Source organism: Sinohyriopsis cumingii, chromosome 12 (assembly GCF_028554795.1).
Source record: "Sinohyriopsis cumingii isolate HCF-2022 chromosome 12, ASM2855479v2, whole genome shotgun sequence".
Taxonomy (NCBI): domain Eukaryota; kingdom Metazoa; phylum Mollusca; class Bivalvia; order Unionida; family Unionidae; genus Sinohyriopsis; species Sinohyriopsis cumingii.
The window spans coordinates 54,412,781-54,434,102 of NC_142972.1; the positions used below are offsets into that span (position 1 = coordinate 54,412,781).

General features: G+C 35.8%; 1 protein-coding gene across 1 annotated transcript in view; it reads left to right on the plus strand.

Annotated features, from left to right (window-relative positions):
• LOC149786473 (nuclear migration protein nudC-like) overlaps positions 1-21,322 on the plus strand; it is a 51,041-nt gene that overhangs the window by 22,899 nt on the left and 6,820 nt on the right. Inside the window, exons 4-7 of the mRNA XM_089976928.1 lie at positions 7,910-7,990; positions 11,075-11,188; positions 13,973-14,041; positions 20,747-20,872. Of these exons, the coding sequence (XP_089833054.1) occupies positions 7,910-7,990; positions 11,075-11,188; positions 13,973-14,041; positions 20,747-20,872 (390 nt within the window). The remainder of the gene's footprint in view (positions 1-7,909; positions 7,991-11,074; positions 11,189-13,972; positions 14,042-20,746; positions 20,873-21,322) is intronic.

Below are 21,322 nucleotides of genomic sequence, written 5' to 3' on the forward strand. Positions count from 1 at the left end.
TTGCGCTCCACAATCCGTAAGAACCTCTTCGGGCACTCCGACCCTGCTGAACATGTCTACGAGCGCTTCGACTACACATTCGGTTTCAATTGATGGCAAAGCTATGGCTTCTGGATATCTGGTAGCGTAATCTACCAGTGTCAAGATGTATCGGTTTTTCCGATCTGTATGCGGAAATATTGGTCCTACAATGTCGATGGCTACTCGTTTGAACGGAGTATCTATCAAGGGCATCTGACCTAATGGTACTCTAGTTACCCTGCCCTTAGAGATCGTCTTCTGGCAAACGTCGCACGAGCGACAGAACCGCGCTATGTCGCAATTGACGCCAGGCCAATAAAATTCTCTTAATACCCTATCCGTTGTTTTCTTTACGCCTAAATGACCTGCCATACTCGACTCGTGCGCAACCTTTAGTACATGTGCCCTAAATTTCTGGGGAACCACTAATTGCAAGAACTTCCTATCTGATGTAGAGTATTCCCTGTACATTAAACCCTTTTGAACAAGGAATTTAGAGGAACCCCCGTTCTTACACTTTCTCATGGTACCCGTTAATGCCTTCTCAGAGGTTGCACGTAAAGACGCGTCACGTTTTTGCTCATTTTGGAATTCTTCGCGGGATATATCAGTAATGGCTTCCGGTACTTTTAACTTACGCAAAGGTTTATTTTCCTCCTTTACCTGAGCCCTAGTTTGCACTGCCTGGATGATAGGGAATCGGAAATCTGCTATGGTTGGGAGTCTAGAACCCGGTACGTTGCCAATCGTCAATTCATAGATCGGGTTGGCTACGCATAAAGCTTCCACAGTCCCGGTCAAAAAAGGTGTATCTATCATTATCCTTGCAACTGGAACATGGTCGATTGTCTGGTCAAGCAACATGCAAGGTGATTTAACCCCAAGCAATTGATCATCGCGGACTAAGCTCTGTTTCACGACTACAGTAGTGCATCCCGTGTCTCGTAGAACAGTGACTTCTTGTCCGTTAACAGTGCCGTTTGCGGTCGGTACTCGTGCCTCTGGAAAAATACACGTGCTGATTGATTGGATCACATCGCGACTGATCTCTGAACGCACCACCGGTTCACGCACCGCTTTCCGCTTAACTTGCTGGGAAACATTAAGTTTTCCATTTACCGATCTTCTGCCTCTAATGGCTACCGCTACTTTCTGGACTGGTCCCTTCCGCTTAGGACAATAGTGGGAGATATGACCCACTTCCTTGCAAATGAAACATTGCATGTCACTCCGCTTCCCCTGGTTACTCCTACCAGATTTTTCAGGTTCCCTGGGTTTTCTGTCATTGACCTGATTCCCACCTTTGACATCTCGCGTGATGACATTCTGCGAACCTCCCCGAGCTTCGGCGAACAAATCCGCCTGTGTGGCCATTTCATGTACATTTGTGAAGGATCTTTCCTTCAAGAATAAATATAACTCCTTGCCACAAGTTGTTAACAATTGGTCATGAAGCAAGAAATCGACAAGACCCTCAAATGTCTTGACGACTTTACCACATTCCACCCATCGCTGCAAATAATTGCAAGTCCTACTGACGAACTGGGTGAATGTTTCGCCTCTCTCTGGTTTACTATACTTAAACTTCTTGCGAAACCCTTGCTCGGTTAGTTCATATTTCTTGAGAAGTGCCTCTTTCAACACGAGGTAATTGAGCGAATCGGCCGTGGATAAACGCGAATACACGTCTAACGCTTTACCTTTCAATAACGCGCTAAGATGGAGCGGCCAATCGTCTTTCTTCCATTTTTGTACCGTAGCATACCTCTCGAACCTATTTAGATAACTATCCATATTATCTTTATCGTCTTCAAATGGGGGCAGTTTTGGACCTCTCAGTTTAACATCATGTTCCCCCTCTTTTTTAGCTTGCAATAGCTCAGAATTTCTTAGATATTCCTTCTGCCGATTTCTATCTTCCCCTTCTACCTTCTCCCTCTCTGCTTCCCTTTCCCATTCTATCCTTTCCCTCTCAGCCTGTTTCTCTAGTTCAATCTTACCCTTCTCTAATTCTATCATTTCCTTCTGGGTTTCCCTTTTTTCCCTTTCTATTTGTTGTTCCCTTTCAAATTTTTCCCTTTCTATTTGTTGTTCCCTTTCAAATTTTTCCCTCTCTAATTCCCTCTCCTTTAATCTTTGGTCCCTCTCCCGGGCTTGTTCTTCACGAACGAAATTTCTAAGGGACTCCCCCTCATAACCAAACTGTTTCCCCAGTTCTACCAGTTCTTTCATAGAAGACATATCAAAAGTTTGGTGGTGACCAACCTTAAAGTGCAGTTTTATACAAAACACGTAATTACCACAAACCGTATTTTCTTTCACGAAATGCAACAAAAATATTAAATACAAAAAATAAAGTAATATTAGGTATCTACCTAACCTTGGTGCTTTGTCAAACGCATCTGAAACACACAAAAAGCATACAAATATAATAAAACAATTTCAGTGCTCTGTTATATCCGAAATGATCCCACTTCTGACACCATTTGTAACAAGATAACCGGGTGGGATATTTCGGATTAACAACAGAACACGTTTTGACGACACAGATGTATGGTTTAATGTGGCGATTTATATGAGTAGTGGATTATGAAGATGTGTGCGTATTTATAATCCAAATATTGGATCTATTTAACAAAAAAACGCACAGTTTCAAAGATGGGAAAAATATACAAATAAATTTAGTTCAGTAACCCTAAAACACAGGATAAATGATTTCACAAATGATTCAATAATGGAAAGATGAATATAGTTCACTCAAATAGTAAACGATGTAAGTCTTTACACATAGTAAAAAATGTATTCGCTCAGGTAGCGAAATTATGTCACTAAACAAGAACGGATATACAATCTATCCTTCCAGTCCTGAATAATACACTGGGTCTTACTAACCCAAAATTAGCATACAGCTAAAAATACATGTGTGGAGATGCACTCCGTCACCCGTGCACCATATTCGCTCCACAGCTCCTCCGAATCAATTTCACAATCAATATAGACTCCGGACCCTCGGAATACTATGATCACTTGAAATATTAGACCCTCCGGACACTTGAAATATTAGACCCTCCGGACCCCCTGTCCTTTGACGGCTCTACAGCTGGGTCACCTTAGTCACTCTTGACATTCCGGACGCTAGACATTAGACGCTCCGGCACCTTAAACGCTCCGGACACACAGACGTTTCTACACTCTGACAACACCGGACACCCCGGATATTCCTACCATCAAAAACACAGCTGAAAATATACCCGATACAGTGTACTAAACTTGATACAGACATAACGTAAGGACGTTATACATGGTAAGTTATAAAGATTATATTATTATGGCAATTACAAAACAGAGGTTCAATAGTAAACCTAACCCTGCTCGATAAGACAATAGTAAACAACTTTTTTTTAAAAAAAATGTAACTTTACATTACCAATACAAATCTTGCACTATGTCGCAACAAGAATAAAAAATGCACGCATTATGGTATGTAAAGAAAACTATAACAAACATGCAAAGGTAAATATGGTACTACACTAGTTATCACTTAAAACCCCAAAATTACCTACCCCTACAGCTGGAGTTGTGCGAATCCTTTTAGCAGGCCGCTTGCTGACAAAACCATTAGTATTGTAAAGGTCCTTTACATGTAGTAACGTATTTATACCTTTAGAATTTTCGTTATTCTTTATCAAAGGCACCTTGCACGTGTGGCACAGGACGAATCGTACTCACGATTTCGAAATACATAGACCATATTATAATCACCCTCGGGTATCGTTGTACAGAGAAAAGAAACGAAACCCGAGTACATGTATTTAATTAACAACATTTACACCATTCCGTGACAACGACTTACTTCAGTTAAAAGCTTCAGGACTGAGTTCATTTCAGTAACCATCTCCAGCATTTATTTCATTTCCCATGCCTAACTGAACTTAGGGTGGACTCATAGGTCATTGCTTTAGAGATGCCGCCAGGATGCCTGATTGAATGAATCATGCAGAGTTTGTATGAATTCACACAGTTGGAGACTAGTGATGCTCAAGAAGTCCCAATAATTAGTTTAAAGTCACACATATAACTGTTTACTCTGTACAGTGTATAATTTTTATTCACCCATTCACCCTTAAAGTGCTTGTTGCAATAGAGGTATCATAGTGCTTGTCACAACACATCACATGTCTTTTCTTTTAACTGTTTGCACATCTCGTTTCTTTGGCCTGACATGACTGGTTGTTAAAATAAATTTCATTCACACATTTGGCTGTGGAACAAGCATTTTGTTGCAATTTGAGCCTTGTATCAAGGAAGTTTTACAAATGCATTGTTTAAAATACAGGCTACCTTAAAAATAACCTAAACAGTTTGCACGCCAGTTACCTCCCCCCCCCCTTCAGCATTATATCCAAACAAATGTGGACAAAGCAAAATAGCAAGCTGAATTAAAATACAGACAATTTGAAAGTAAAGTGCAATTTTCATTTCTTGTCTCAGAAAATTTACCCCAGTGGGATCTTGTGCTACAAAACCATATGACCCTATATGGGTAAAGATACTTATGTAATAGAAGTACATCAGTTTAAACAAGCAGATTATGGTGTTGATGAACTTCACAGCATTATGGAACAGATAGGAAATATGGCATAGTGTTACATGTATTTAATTTAATTGTTTGTTAAATTGTTTTTATTCCATTACATGTTTTTGTAACATTGTATGCTGGACTTGACCTTGTCCAAAACTGAGTAAATTTCTGCTTGACCTGATTGTCTTTTTTAATATTTTTATTTATTTCATTTATGTATATAAAAAAAACTTCATTATTCTTTAAGTGTTGGAGCTTATTATCAGGATTATTATTCAAGTAAACAAAGAAGGAGTAAATATGTTGATTAGGGTCAGGATTTTGTAGATTCCTAAGTGAATTTTGTAGGCTATTGTGTTGTAAATAACAGACATGATTTTTTTCTCTGTTTTAAAGCTGAATTCCGCTCTTCTCCTGAATCAGATTGTTCTTGATAGAGTCCATTTTTTATGTCATCTCCGATCTTTTCTTTAAAAATGATCTGTTCGGTCCCATTCCACAACCACCCTTATAAATTATTCTTTCCTGACATTAGTTAGAACACGACTCTTGTAAAGAGTATTCTGATTGGTCAAAAGTTTACATTTAGCCATTGAGTCTTTGTGTAATGAAAACTGATGGCAATGGAAAGAAGAAGCATGCTTGCAAAACATGGCATCCTGAGTTGCTGAGAGGGACCATGACACGAAAGTTAGATAAAAGTTTAAAAAATGTATGGAATGGGAATGTCTGGAGTGAAAAGTTGATGGAAATTTAGTTGGTCAGTTTTTAAGAAAACTGCATGCTAGAGGACTGGCATTTTGTGACCTCTGCAAGAAAGATCTGAATTAAGGTAATCACTATTGGAAGAGTTTGGAACAGCACCTACAAAAGCAGCTGCATACAGAAAAAAATGAAGCTCAGAGGGCATCTGGAAAAAGTGCAGTTAAGATTTCTTGCATGAGAGAACAGATGTCTCCCTCTGTCAGAAGATGTGCACTGCATGTTGCCAATACAAGTACCAGCTTGAAAGGAAAAAGGCTCTCATTGAGATGGAAAAGAAATGATTGCATATTGAGCCAAACAAGTCAGTGGTGACAAAATGGAAGGCTAAAGAAATCTTTGCCAAAGCCGCAAAAAGAGCTCACCTGGCATATCAGCAGGTTGTTTCCATGGAGAAAAAGACGACTGAACATATGGGATTATTTGTACATAGTTGATGTACTTGGGTGTTTATTTTACAGATTTCTTATGAAAAGAGAGAAGTATAATATATTTTCTGCAAAAATTGACAAATTATTGTGTCTTAATTACGATGTGAACACTGACATGCACATGAAATAACTTCAGCGTCAATAGTATTGGAGACCAAATTCATGTGACAATAAAATATTTTGAAATTATTGGAGTCAGGTTAAACATTTTTAGTAATTAGTTTTTCAGTGATTATTTTGGTTTATTTTATGATCATAAGTTGCACCAGGAGCATTTTTTAATGTGTAAAATGCATTTTTGGCTGGGGTCTTTTGACTCCCTGGAACCACAGATCGGGGTGCTGCCCTGCGAGACCCCTTTGAGCTAGGGCCCCCAAAGCCCCCCTTAAAAATATTCAGCTTTTTTATGAAAGATCATGTCTGAAATAAACAAGGCTCATTAGAGCATGGTTTTTTTCCGTTAGGTAATGGTTGTTTTTAGAAAATGCTAATTGTAACCTGAGGTCAAGCAGAAAACTAGAATATCTTGTGACTGAGGATTTTGCCATTTGTGCTTTAACATCTAGCACTTTACATTGTATTATGTTGTGATCAGTTTGGGCTGAATTTTATTTTCTTAAAATTATTGAATTCAAGTGATAATTTTCTCTGGAAATACAAAAGTGCTCTGGCAAAATTCTTAGATAAAGGCATTCATTGGAATTTATACTAAATTCAAACCTGGAATATTATTGCTGTGATTCAACAAGAGACTGTTGATGCATCAGCACTTCATAGGCCATAACAGACACATCATCATCTCCAATTTTGGATTTCTTGTGGACTTGAACTGAGTTTTATTCAGGATTTTTTATTACTATGACTTGTGTCTTTAATTCTTGGATTATTTTTGGATTTATTTCACAATACTATAAGTTCTTATTTCTCATTTTTCACTTTGTATTCTAGGGAAATACATTATTTCTTAAATTTTACAAAGCTTGTTGTCTTCACTCTTTTCTGTTACTTATTTTAATAGCATAGACTTGTAACAATAGTAGTTAGGAAAGTACTGATTCAAGAAAGTGAAACCTTTATGTTAGGCAAAAGTCTTATTTTGGAGCAGAAGCATCCAAAGACAATACCTATGAGTTGTGGAAAATTGAATGTAATAACCATAAATAGCAGCTAGCAGCTTCCAAACTTGTTCCATCGCTAAGCTAGCTATGTATATGCCCCTTTGGATAGGTGACTGTGAGAGGGGCTTCTCGGCACTGTATATGCTAATATTCATACACAGGTAAGGAACAGTTTAAGCTCAGAAATAATCAGCAAATTAATGCTTGATAAATGGATATTGAAGTATAGGTAAATATTCAACTATGGTTGTTTCCATCTCCCCCTACTATCCATAATTATTTATCATGTCTTCTTGATTGGCTAAAAGTAAATTAGGATAATAATAATTAATGAAAGTGATCATTCTGTGCTTCTATGTCGATGAGCACAGGGTATTCAGTAAGCTGGCATGTTTTGCGTTCAGTGCTAGAATGAACAGTAATAATTTTTGTATCTTTATTTTCGGGGGTATTTTACACCCCCTATGGGGTACCAAATATGAAATATAATAATCAGTTGGTACATTGGTGCAACCTGAAATAAGCATTATTTTAAAAATACCTTGAACATTTGAATGATCCAAGAGGAATACTTTGTGTTTGTGTGTGTATATAAATATATAAAGCAATTATTGATTTAACCAAACTTTACATGTTTATCGCTGTTGTGTCCGAGTCAAGTCGAATTATCTATTCGATGGTATCAGGTTCAGGGTCTAAATACATGAGAGAAAATTTAGAACAACAATTATCTTGAGAATCAAATAACTCTGGCATAAAAGAAAATACTGTTGTTACCAAATTTAGAATTTTGGAATTTTTCGAGAACATCTGAGATCATAGTTTTAGTACTTGGCAGTTGGAAAAGAAGAAAGGAGAGGAAATAAAGAGACTTGTCAAAGATTCTTTCATATACTTTTCAGCCAGTAAAGGATCAGTCGACTTTTTCTTTTCTTATAGCAAGTATCATAAAAAATGAATTTACCAAAAAAAATTCTTATTTTATTTACCTGTAGAAAAAAGAGCAGATAGATGTCAAAGGAGACAGTAATGGTGCAAATGAAAACAAGCCTGATTCTGGTGAAGAGGTAGCTAAGGTAAGCTGTTACCATGAAGACAGACTGGAAAACAGCCAAAAGTATGAAAGTACAATATGACAGATTAACCAGGACTGTGTATCTCAACCATTTGTAAAAACCAAACTAATAATTGTGGACTTTAAAGAACGTCTGCAGTATTTATGCATCATCGGGCAGGAAGACAAAACCATTTTTTAATGCTAGGCTGTGGATTACTGGATTTGCCAAGTGAAATATTTGTGATAATTCACTGGAGTGAAATACAATAAATATTTACACTGCTACATCATTAACTTTATACCCATGAAATTTGAGCAATTTTTAGATGCTTGCATAGTTTAGTTGTAAGTATGGATGCTTAGTGAACAGACGAACCAAGTTGAAGTCCATTAGTATGCATCTTTTTATAAAATTTATATGCTGTTTTCTCTTAAGCTAGGAAGGTGAATCATGTTACCATTGATATTGCCTGTGTGAATATACACATAAAACAGCGGAACATAAATGGTGTGTGTGATTTGGATTTTTTACGTAGCTTTAACAATTTTTCAGCACTGTAGTGTGGTAGTTTATAGTGATGTCTAGCACTGGGGCATCATCCAGCAGACATGTAGCAAGATGTCCAACCCAGTCACATTATCCTGACACCAGGCTGACCAGTCCTAACACTAACATCTTAATGCTGAGCGCCAAGTGAGGCAGCTGTTCATACCATTTTTATGTCTTTGGTATGACTCGGCCGGGGATTGAACCCAGGCCTCCCACATCCGGGGAGGATGCTCTAACCACTAGGCCACCAGAGCAGTCAAACATAAATGGTAAACTGTTGACATTATTGCAAGGGGTACAGCAAGAAATCTATTGATTTGTTATACATATTGCTATCCAATACATTTGAGGATAAAATAAAAACAAAATTTACTTGCTTCAAGTGAGTCATAGATATAATTCATCTTGTGGGTTTAAAACTTAAGTATTTTCACCCATTAGATGAAATAGACCTGTTATTCACTCTTTTCAAGCAAATATCCACTCTACTTGTAATGTAACATTAATTGTTGCAACTGAAACCTTAGGTGATGTCATTATTATACATTACTGCTTCATAGTCCTTGGGCAATTCACTTTATTCTAATTGCTCTGGCATTAAATCGACCTGAACTAAAACCAAAACTACTTCAGTATAGCACCCAGGTATGCAAATGGTTTGTGGTAATTGACTGTTCGCTGTCAGATTGTCATGAGTTAGCATGAATGGAAGCCAATAATGAAAGTTAAATTTTGCATTTTATGTTGTTTTTTCTGGCAATGATTGGCTGCATCTCTATTTGTATCAAAGTCTTGCAACAAAAGGAGGTCACTTTGACCAACATATAATAGTTTATTGATTTAGGTTACGTTTTTGGCATTGATCTCATATCTGCATTGGTTTTTTGAACACTGTATGTTATACATGGATTCATGAAATTTGGTGTGGGATGCATCTTGATAAATGCTACACTCTTATAAAATAAGGTCATTGAGACCAATGTCTCATTTGTCTCTGACTTGAGTGAGCAGTGTGTGTTTAAGTATATTTCTCAAGTACTGTTCATGCTAGAATCATTAAACTAGATGATTGTATGCACATCCGTTACTCCCACACCATTGTGACCTCGTACATCTTTCTAAATCGTGTACATCCGAGCCTACAAAGAAGCCCTTTCTTACCAGTACGCTTCAAATCCTGAATACATCCAGTGTAAAATTTCCATATCAATGACTGTACATTGTACATATTGTATGATAGGCTACCTTCAGTAGGTTAGCTGTGTACTATACATGTGATTGAGTGTAGGGATTAGAAAAGTGGACAGCATGCATTTCATGTGATTCTTAGCTGCAGTGCCTGATCAAGGTAAATACTGATGCATGAACTATGAAATAGATTTCTAATATAATTCCAGTATAACATGGGCTGTTACTCCAAGGTTATTCAAAGCCTGTGTCTTTCATCCAGTCAAGTCTGGTATCTGGGAGTGGACCGCACATACTCATGTATAAGTTTAGTCCAGCTGCAGATTCATAGGCCCTGCGTTGTTTGTTTTATTGATTACTCCTTAATGAACTGCATCAATGCAGTTGTACTGGAGCATTATGCAACAGCTGATCTGGGTTTGTGCAGAGTGCAGTTTGACTTGTAAGCATATATATATGGTAATATTTTCTGATGCAGTTTTTAACAATAATTTGTTTAAAAAAATTTTTATTCTCTTAGCTTGCATACTGTCACACAATATTCTTGTTATAATTCTTTGATACTTTAGAAAAGAATGTTCTTTTTTTATTGTGCTTTTTATTCCATTTTGTGGGAGCCAGTATTTTGATATCAAGATCACTTTAGTCTCAATTTATTTACTGCTTGAAAACAAATCTGTGCAATACCTTTCCATTCCATTGTTGATGTTCCAACCAAAAAAGTTTTAAGCTTTTTAAAAGATTACAATTTACATCAAACATTTGACTTTGTATTTGAAGGATTTATTTGTCATTAGCTTTTTTCTGTATCCCATAATTTGGGATATTCAGACTTGCTGGGAACTATATAGCCAGGGTTGTGCTGGTGTACCAGTATATTCTAGATATGCATGTAATGTCTGCTTGAGACTACTATAAGCTTAGTAGATATGAGCTATGTAATCATTGATTATGTTCTGGTTTCTAACAACATTGTAAAAGTGACTTATATGATCTGTTCTTGAGGGTAACCTTATCACCAAAAATTATTTTACTAATAATAGAAAAACATATCAGCAGAGAATTTTACCAACCTGGACAATGTCTTGGCATTGAGGCCTTTCAGTATTGGACAAATGATGCTGACTTACCATCAGATGTGAAGGATGAAAGCAAATATAGAGATGGTTTGGAATGGTTGTTTTCATTACATGCAGTCAACAGCTTTGGAGGAAGTTTATATAGCAAAGTATTGTCTAGACGCAGATTTCTTGACCAACTTCTCTTACATGTAGCTGTTAGACATGTCAGCCATGTATTGCACTATATAATGTCTTGCCAACAATTTAATGTGTATTTGACAATGTTGAATTTTTGTATTTACAGTCAGCTGAAGACGAAGAAGAGGACGAGAAAGACAAAGGAAAATTGAAGCCTAATGCTGGCAATGGAGCTGATCTGCCAAACTACTCATGGACACAGACATTAAACGAGACAGAAGTAAGGGGAAAAGTTTTCTCAATGACTTAAGCCTAATTAATACATTTAATATCAAGATTCCCATAGTATTAATAGTATATTGTGATAGCCTTCATCTGTCTATCCATATATTCTAAACAGCTGGAATGTAACAATTGGCAAGCAGGGTACAGTTTTTATGGTCCCCTTCACTTGGGCTTCCCAAATGGGGATAGAAGGACAAGTAGACAGAAATTGCTGTTATGGTGACATTTTTGGATATTTAGTTGCCAAGCTTCAGCACAAGGATTGGGGAGAGGAATGTATGTAATAAATAGGAACAAAACTTAGAGGGGCTTTTATGGATTTCCATATGGTAGACACTGAATTAGATGGGTTAGTACTGTAATGACCCTCATGTAAATCTATTCAGAGCTCGAAATAAAAATTTAATTAGGATATTTTTATTTCTTATGAAAATATTCAGTGGGATTGTGTGAACAGGAATTTTTTCTTCTTCAAAATGATACCGGGGGGCCCCCGAGTGGCCTAAAGCGCTCACCGTTACAGATCACTGCCATCTCACCTCTGTCTGTGCGGGTTCGAGTCTCGGATTCAGCCAATGTGGGTATGTGAGAAAGCTTGCCAGCAGCTTCTTGTGGTCGGTGGTTCTTTCCGGGGTTTTCCCGGGTTCTTCCTCCACCATTAATACTGGCCGCCATGTATAGCCTATCGTGTGCTGAAAAATGGCGTTAAACCCCACAACAACAACAATCAAAATGATACCTGACAGAGTCTTGGTCATCAGAATGGTAATCGTGTATTTAAAATAGCATCATGTGGATCAGTGGCAAATAATTCAGGGTGAGTTTGATTATTTAGCCCATGGTGACTTTGTCTTCTCGTAGTGTTATTTCACTCATCCAAAACTTGTCCTAATAGAATATTTGTACTGGTTGAATTCACCATTATAATATATGGACAGTATACATATATGACCTAATATCAATGGCATGTTAGAAAAAACATCTGCATCATTAGTAGTTATCAAATGGCATTGCAACAAAAGTAATGTTGTTTGTCAAACATTTGCTTTTCTATAAATGCACTGACAGACATTTAATAGTTCTTTTTACATGGGCTTCTGTAATTGTATATTTTGTTTTTCTTTGTTAATGTGGACACTGCATTCCATTCACCCTCAAAAGTTCAAAAAGTTTTCATTATATACAAGTTTGGTCCCCAGGAAGAGTAGCCAGGAGTTGGTATAACTCTTAACTCCTTTGGGCAATTACATGCTGCCATTGTCAATGTTGTAATTATAAATCTTTTATTTCTGTGATAATAATATAAGAATTCTTCAGAGGAAACTTTTTATAAAGTTGAATGCAATGTTCAGGCCAAATTAATGAAATAGTTATTGAGCAGAACTGAAGATGGGAGAATGAAGCCTGTGCACCCCCGCACGAAAGAACCATTTGATGACATGGCAACAGTTTTCAAATTATGATGACTTTGACCCTTTGAGGGTCAGTTGAATGCATGCTGTTTGTATTAATGGGGGAAAATGGCATGTAATTATTAAAAACTTGTGTAAATGTACTCTGCCAGGGAAGCCATTTTGGATTGTGATGCATGTAGTTGATCAGCAATAGTAAACTTGTATAAGCATCATTGAAAATTTCAGTGTTCCCTCCTTTGGATGCATCCACACAACCAGTAACCACTTACTTTTTATAGCCATAGTCCCATGGCACTGATGAATTTTTGTTTAAAAGTAACCATCTGGAACATCCATCACTCCAGTGGGCCAGCACCCAACAATTGGTGCATAACATTTCAAAATTATCCCTCACATGTAGTCACATAATGGGATTTACAGATGGAAATCTCACTCATTTCTGGGGATTTGTAAATTCAGCACATTGACATTAGGTGTAAAAGAGCTATAAAGTACTTAACTTTAATCTATACAAAGAGGTAAATTATCCAATTATCTTTTCTGCTGTGTGTTAGATATCTAGTTTAGACATTTTGATAATTACTGGCTATTTTTAACATCAGTAATTATGAAAATGAAAAGCACAGTCTCTCTCTCTCTCTCATTATGAAACGAATTTGAAGGTTACCAGACTAGAACCAGTCAATCTCATGACAAGCACACTTCCTTCTTAACCAGACTAGAACCAGTCAATCTCATGACAAGCACACTTCCTTCTTAACCATGGGGGATTTCGAGTAACAGCTGCTTATTAATTTGACTGTGGCTTTTGAAGAACTAAGTTGTTGCAAAAAAAGGGCAAAATGTCATTAGACGTTATCAGTTTTGATGTAAAAGTAAACACAATTCAATTAAACAAAGGAGACCTGTATGATCATTGCATAGAAATTTGACATCAAAAGGATTAGAATAATCATATTCATCTGTACATTTTACAGTCATTGGAATGGATGAAGAATGATAACTGAGTGTATTGTTTGTACCCTGATTTTATTGACGAGGTTTTCAGATGGTTTTTCATCATGATTGATGATATTCATTATTAATTTTAATAACATTAATATTTTTTATCACATTGATTTCATAACACTGATAAGACATTTAAATTGAAAGATTGAATAAATTATTAAAATATTAGTTACTCCTTTCTTACTTTATATGTAATTTATTTTCACATCTATCTGATCCTCTTCTTGAAAGACCATCCCTCTTACAAGGTGACATTCCTGCTGCAGAAGTGTGACCTGGTAGGGGGATGGAATCTCTGTCCTGTAATAGCACTTAAAAATTTGAATGTCAATTTTCATAATTTTCTATTTTTACAGGTTAGAATTCCATTTAAGATTCCCTTCGCATTGAAAGCAAAGGACGTGGTTGTGCAGATAGATAAAAGGGTGCGGTTTTCATCTTACGGTGACATTTTATTTTGCTATTTATAAATTTACCACTACTGCATCAAACACAAAGAACACTGCATCTGCTTCATTGGTTTTGACATAACAAATCATTTCTGTATCCACTTATCATAAGGTGGAGTTGTGTTATGTGTGAAGTCCATCCATCTCTGTTATTCCCCCCCACCACCACAGTAAATCAAATAGTTTACCATCAACAGTTACAAAACTTAATGGATGGCTTGCACTTGGAATGAAGTAAACCTTATCCATTGTGGGGTCATAAGCTCAGAGGTCAAGGTTACTGAAGAAGAAAAATGGTATGTACACAATAACTCAAGTTCATCATCTGCATTTACTCGCTTGAGACAAGGAAGAAGGTTACAGAATTTGGTGTCAGAAAGTCAAATATCAGGTTCGCTAAGCAGAAGAAGAAAAACGGTTTCCACACAGTAAATTGTTCATCATTTATGGTTACCTAACTTTATGGATGGCTTGCACTTTTAATTTCTGAGGCAAAAGGTCAAAACTCATTGTGACTGAAAGAAAAATGGTTTTTGCATAATAATATTAGTTCTACATCATAAACATGGACCAATCTTTCTTGATGTCTTGCACTTCTTGTAAGGGGAAACGTCTTTTGATTTTGAGGTCAGAGGTCAATATCACTATGACTTTGAAAGAAGTCAGATTTTTCTGCTCAAGAACATTAATTCTGCATCACAAAACAAGACCAAGCTGTGGATGGCATAACTTATGGAGTAAGGAAGAAGTCTATTGATGTTTTAGTGAAAAGGTAAAAGGTCTAAGTCGTTGTGACTAAAGAAAGGAACATGATCTCTGCAGACAAATTTTCAGTTGTCTATATAGACGACTATTAAACAGGACGTAGACATGTGACGTGACATTACTATACTGATCTTCACATGTTGCATATTACAGTAGGCACTTAGATAAAAGATATAAATATATTTCAGCTTCCGTGTTTAAAAAAAACAACTCAACTGATTAATGAAATGTTTCTTTTGTTGTCATAAATCCAAACACTATAAAAGTTAAGCTAATTTGTAAAAAATGAATTCTGACTTGTAATATTGACTGAGAAACAGATGGAAATTATCTTGTGATATTTAAAAATAAAATTGGTTTCTAGTGGTATGTATTGCAAATTATATATAAAGAAGTATTTTGCCAATGCATATAGCTATGACATGTTTAACAAAAGCCGTAACCTATGTGGCTTTTTTGTGGGTACAAATATATCTTCTGTATCTTTGTATAAACAAGTTTTTTATATGCAGAATTGAGATAATAAACTAATGCATACTGACAGAAACACTTGTTGGTTTCCAAATTTGAGTTTAATCATCAGCCAAGAAATCCGATAAATATTGTCAGTAATAATCTTTATATAAATTTGGAAATAACTTGATAGATGATTCTTTTAGGAAATGTGGTGAAACTGGACAAGATTTTACTAGAGATTGACCAGCTTGTCACTGGTCATGTCCGAAAGACCTTATATGATATCCTTTTGTCCTTTGTCAATCATCTGATGTCTATCCATCTGTTAGCTTAAATAAGTTTGTTATCAGTAGCCTCTTAAACTACTTGGAGGACTACATTTAATCTTTACACTTCCATTCATCTCAAGGTGTGGTTGTTCCTCAATGAAAATGGTCCTTCTTAGACATCCAATATGGCCTGACACTACAGCCATTATGGAAATCTTGTTATCTTCCTCTAGAATGGATGGTCATATCAATATGGTTTTCTCTGAAAGACTTTTGATTGGTCCTAAATGAAGATGGTGTCAATCTGATATTCAGTATGCCACCCAGGTAATCATCTTGAAAATCTTATTGCTACTCCCACCCACACACAGAGGGGGCCCCGAGTGGTCTAAAGCGCTCACCGTTCCGGATCACTGCCATCTCACCTCTGTCTGCGTGGGTTCGAGTCCAATGTTTGGCTAGCGTGGGTACATGGGAAAGCCTGCCAGTAGCTTCTCATGGGTCGGTGGTTCTTCCCTGGGTTTTCCAGGGTTCTTCCTCCACCAGTTATACTGGCCGCCATGTATAGCCTATCTTGTGCTGAAAAATGGCGTTAAACCCTAGAACAACAAAAAATCCCCCCCCCACACACACACACACACTCTCTTTGGGTGGATATATAAATATGGGTTTTTTTACTAATAGACATCATGTGAAGCCTGGTTAGTCTTAAATGAAAATGGTGCTGATCTGATGTCTCATATGGCCACTGACATCCATCTTGAAAGTTTTGTTATCAAGTATTCTAGGTCAAGGTCATTTCCATCAACTTTTCTCACTGGTTCTATAACTTTAAAGCCCTTGGAGATAAGGTAATAGAGCTATGTATTGGATAACACCATCACTGTTGAGGGTCCTATCTTTACGGTTAAGGTCCCAGCTCAGTATTTTATTATTTCCATGACACTTTCCCTTTCAACATTGTAACTGTCAGGTCATTTAAGATTAAGGCATAAAACTTTGAGTAATTGTACATCATCACAATAACAAGGTCAGGTCATGGTTAAGTATTTTACATCACACTTTCCTTTCTGCTCTGTGACTTTAAAACCATTTGAAAATAATTATGAAACTGTATATTTGTACATCAGTGCATGTTTTTTTACATGTCACATTAGGTGGCCTATCATCAAGGTCAGGACTAATATTTTGAGTTTACTTTTTCACTTTCCTTTTTTTAGGATATCACAAATTGTATTTTTGTGTGTGTGTTTCTTTTAACCAGCGCTTGTAACACACTGTTGAAATGAAAGCTAAGTGTTTTTCCCATAGACACACCAAGTTAACCTGCCAGGTCTGGCCTGGGGAGGTAATGAATGAATAACCCTTGAATTATGATTGCAACAACACCGACTGGACTACCAATGCTCACATTTACAATTAATGGATGGAATGTCGTATACTTACGCTAAAAGGTTTGTTGTATGGCACAGTAGGATTCCTCTCTTGAAGATCAGGGTCACAGTTCAGTTTAATTTTCCATCACACTTTCCTTTCAGCTTTTTATTTTCAGAGCCATTTGTGATAACAAAAATTATTTTATCTTCTGTTCATCATGGATAAAAATGGTTTGTCATCTTGCCAGTTGGCATTCTATCTTGCAGGCCAAGGTTAAGGCTTAGTATTTTACATTTTCTTTTATACTTTCCTGTCCACTTTATTATTTTAGTGCCTTTTAAAATTAAGGGATAGAACATATACTTGAATATGACATCTTAAGATGGTGTGATGTGAACTGTCTTGGGGTTCATATCATCAGGGTAATGGCTCAGTGTTTTAAGTTTTCCATCATACTTTCTGTTCAACTCTGTAACTAAAGAGCTGTTAGAGATTATAGGATGTAACTTGATACGTTTAGTCGTCATTCCTGTGTGTGTTATTTACTACGTTGCAGTCTTATCTCCAAGGCCAACATCATGGTTGTGATGTGTTGTCATTACATAATCTTTTCCACTCTATATTTTTAGAGCCATCGGAGATGAAACTTGCTTTAGCTGTATATAATCATGAAAAGGTGTTGCATACCACATACTGTTTGATATAAGTAATCGACATGCCAGCATCTCACATTCCCCCGTTTTCATTGATTTCAGGGTTTTGTACACAAGATCGTGGGTCAATACTTTTTTTTTTTAATTTGGTCAAGTTATATAAATAAATAGGTATAAATAAAAGTTTGATTTGTTCTATGCAAGCCACAAAACTTGCAATGAAATTTTTAATTCTACAAGTATATGTGTACTTATATCAGAATCAAGCATACTTTGATGATCTCCAATTCCTGTGGTTATCTAATTCCAGATAATATGGTATCTTTCGTTAAATCTAACTCAGTATGACATTTGACCCTCAGAAGCGACCTAAAATTTCTGAATACTGTTTTCACAAAAGGACATAAAAAATGAATAAAGCATTGTCTCTTCAGCTTCAGCTTTATCACAAAAAGTAAATAATGATGATTCCGAGGTTTTCATTTTAAACAATCTTCAGCTTCATTACAAGAAGTACACGATTCAGAAATTTTCATTTTAAACACTCTACTATCAGTATAGAGAATTCTGTGGAGAACTTTGTGTTGAAAACTCTGTGGACCTGTATCCTCAATAGTTGAGAAGAGAAGGAAAATAATGATTCCCGACTTTCTTGTGAGTAATTTTGATTTATAACAGAGTTCTATTTAGTTTCCATTTGAACAGAAATCTTTTGTTTTTCCTCATATATAATGTATAAAATGATTTTACAGTTTTGTCCAGATGATTTATATTTATGTTTTTCCATGATTTCCGGTATTACTTCAAGAACTCCATAGAAATCTACAAAAGTGATATTGATCTTAAATTTTTGTATGAACTCGTATGGAAGGAACTTGCCAACTTCCTTAAGTATGTCATTATTAAGAAATACAGACTCTTAACACCATTTCTTCAGAAAGAATGCATTATGATTTGTCATGATATACTTGTTATACCATAGTGGCATTGATAAAATTTGTTTAGGTGTTGAGATAGTCATCTCATTCCAGCTGTGCCAAATACACTTGAAAAAAAAACCTGCTAAAGCTATGTGAATCTATGTGGAGTCCTTCTTTCTTTAAAAAGTAAATATGTTCTCTCTCCACTCTTCAAGTTTGTCTATAAGAAGTTTCCGTGGTGAATGGTTCGGTAGATCAAATTAATTGTTTTTTATCCATATGATCTTAACTCAATGAGAAAAAGATTGTGTGGGATCTTCAGCCAACCATCTTGATAGTCACTGATTAGAAATAATTCCATGAGGTGTGAAATAGCCAGGGTGATTCCAGGTTATATGTTTTGTTCTTCTTAATTCTTTACCACAACTCCTTTTTACACCAAACCATATGACCTAGGTTTTGTCAAAATTCACCCCCAATTTAGAGCAACAGAAGAAGCTATATTGAATATTCAAAGCACTGTTGATGGAAATGGCATCATCAGCTAATAAGAGAGTCGAATCATCAGCATATTGACATATTAGATATTCAGAGCTGTTTATATTTATGCTGGATTGTTTTTAGCGCAGCACCAAATAACTCTAGAACTATTATGAATGTATATGGGAAAGGGGGTCACTGCCTGACCCCATGCTGTATGTAGAAAAACTGAGATCATTGTCCTTTTTTTTAGCACGCATACATTATGGTAAAAGGTTTTAAATCCTTGGACCAACACAGAAAAATTCCTAAGACTTTGTAAATGACCTTTATATCGAATCACAAACTTTTGAAACCAGAAAGAACTAAAAGGACTGGAATGTCATCTTCCTTTTCTTTTTTTCCTAATAATAAAAAAATGAGGCATGTTTATTACAAAAGTAACAAGAAAAAAGGGAAGACAACAAGCTTTGTAAAATTTAACATTATTTTCCTATAAAAGCAAGTTAAAAATGAGAAAAAGAACTTAGGTTTTATGAATCAAATCCAAAATTAAACCAAGAATTAAAAATTACAAGTCCTATTAGTAAAAAGTCCTAAATGAATCTGAGTTCAAGTCTCGATTGGATCCAAAATGGAAGACGATGACGTCAGTTGTAACCAGTGAAGTGTTGCAATGTCAACAGTCTCTTGTTGAATCACAAAAAATAATATTTCAGTTTGAATTCTGTATAAATTTCGATAAATGTCTTTGCACAAGAATTAATTTAGGGTACTAGTATTTCCAGGGGGGAAAAAATCATTTTTCTTTAAAATTATGTAAAATAGTTAGCCCCAAAACTGGTCACAACATAAAACACCTGGATGTCTCCATTGTTAAGGCAAGTATGACTATTATTTCTCAAAATATCAACAATAAATATAGTTGCAATGCAAAACAGATGCCTGGACGTGGGTCAATCCTCTGGAAAAGCCTAATTAATACATATTATCTAACATGTAGTCCAAGTATGGCCTTGATTCTACTTTATGAATCTTACTGTGAGAAAGAAAAAAAATAATTTAAAAAGTTGTTTACTACAAACTATCTCTGTTTCTAAATTAAGGTCAGCATTAGGTACAAAGTTTTTAAAAAGTCAGAAATATTTAAAAAATCAGTCAGAACTGAACTTTAATCCAGTAAGTAAAGTTACATTACAATAGCATTTGATGGAATAAAAAAATTAAAACTTACAAACAAACAAATCAAATATAAATTAAATCAGATATATACAATAATGTACAGACACCAGTTATATGTCAGTATTAGAGTTCAGTTGCCTTTCTGCTTTCTAACTTGAGGGCTGTTGAAGATTAGTGGATTTAGTTCATTACACTTTTATATTGTCACAGGATGTTGAGGTTAGTGGTCAACATTTATGGACTTTGTGTTTCCATTGTACATTATAGAAACTGTCTGAGATAAAGGAATAAACATTGGTACACTTTATGTCATCTCCTGTATTACACTGATGCTTTTATCTTCATGGTCAAGGTCCTTATAGATTTGTATATATCCCTTTTCTGTACTATTCCTCTGATGCCCTTTGGGATAGGCTGATGATGTTTGGTCACTTTCTATGTCTGTCCAGTAATTTTACAGCTCTGTCTTAATGTTCATAATTTAATTATTGTTTACCTTTGTCTTCATGATATGTAAAAAAAATTTTTTACAACATTTCTACCATTGCAACTAAACTTCATTTGAAATTCTTTTACCAGCACATAAAGGCAGGATTAAAAGGACATCCTCTTGTGTTAGATGGGGAACTCCATAATGATATAAAGGTGGAGGACTCTACATGGTGTATCCAAGAAAAGAAAGACTTAATCATCTCACTGGAAAAGGTAAGAGAACTGGGTTTTAGGATTTTATGCTGGGCTAGTAAAACAGTTGTTGATCATGTTGAATACAGGCAATAATTAATATCTCAACATAGGTAAGATAGACAAGTTAATGTTATAAGTGTTTTGAACAATTCCAGATTTATGTATTTGTTGCCTTGCTTGTTTCTTTGATTAAAGCAAAACAAGAACTTGAATAGACGGAATTCATCCTCTGCCCTCCAACAAGTCTTTGTAATCACTTTAGCGGCAAATAAACGTAGAGAATAACTGAATTAAAAAAAGAAAAGGAAAATAGCATTTAGATCTTCATATAAAAATATATTGTTTAGAATTATTTTTATACAAGGTTAATTTCAGGAATACTTCTCACTTAAGTCAGGGGCCCTGGGTAGCTGGGTTGTCTAAGACTCTGACCTTTACAGATCACAGACATCTCACCTATGACCATGT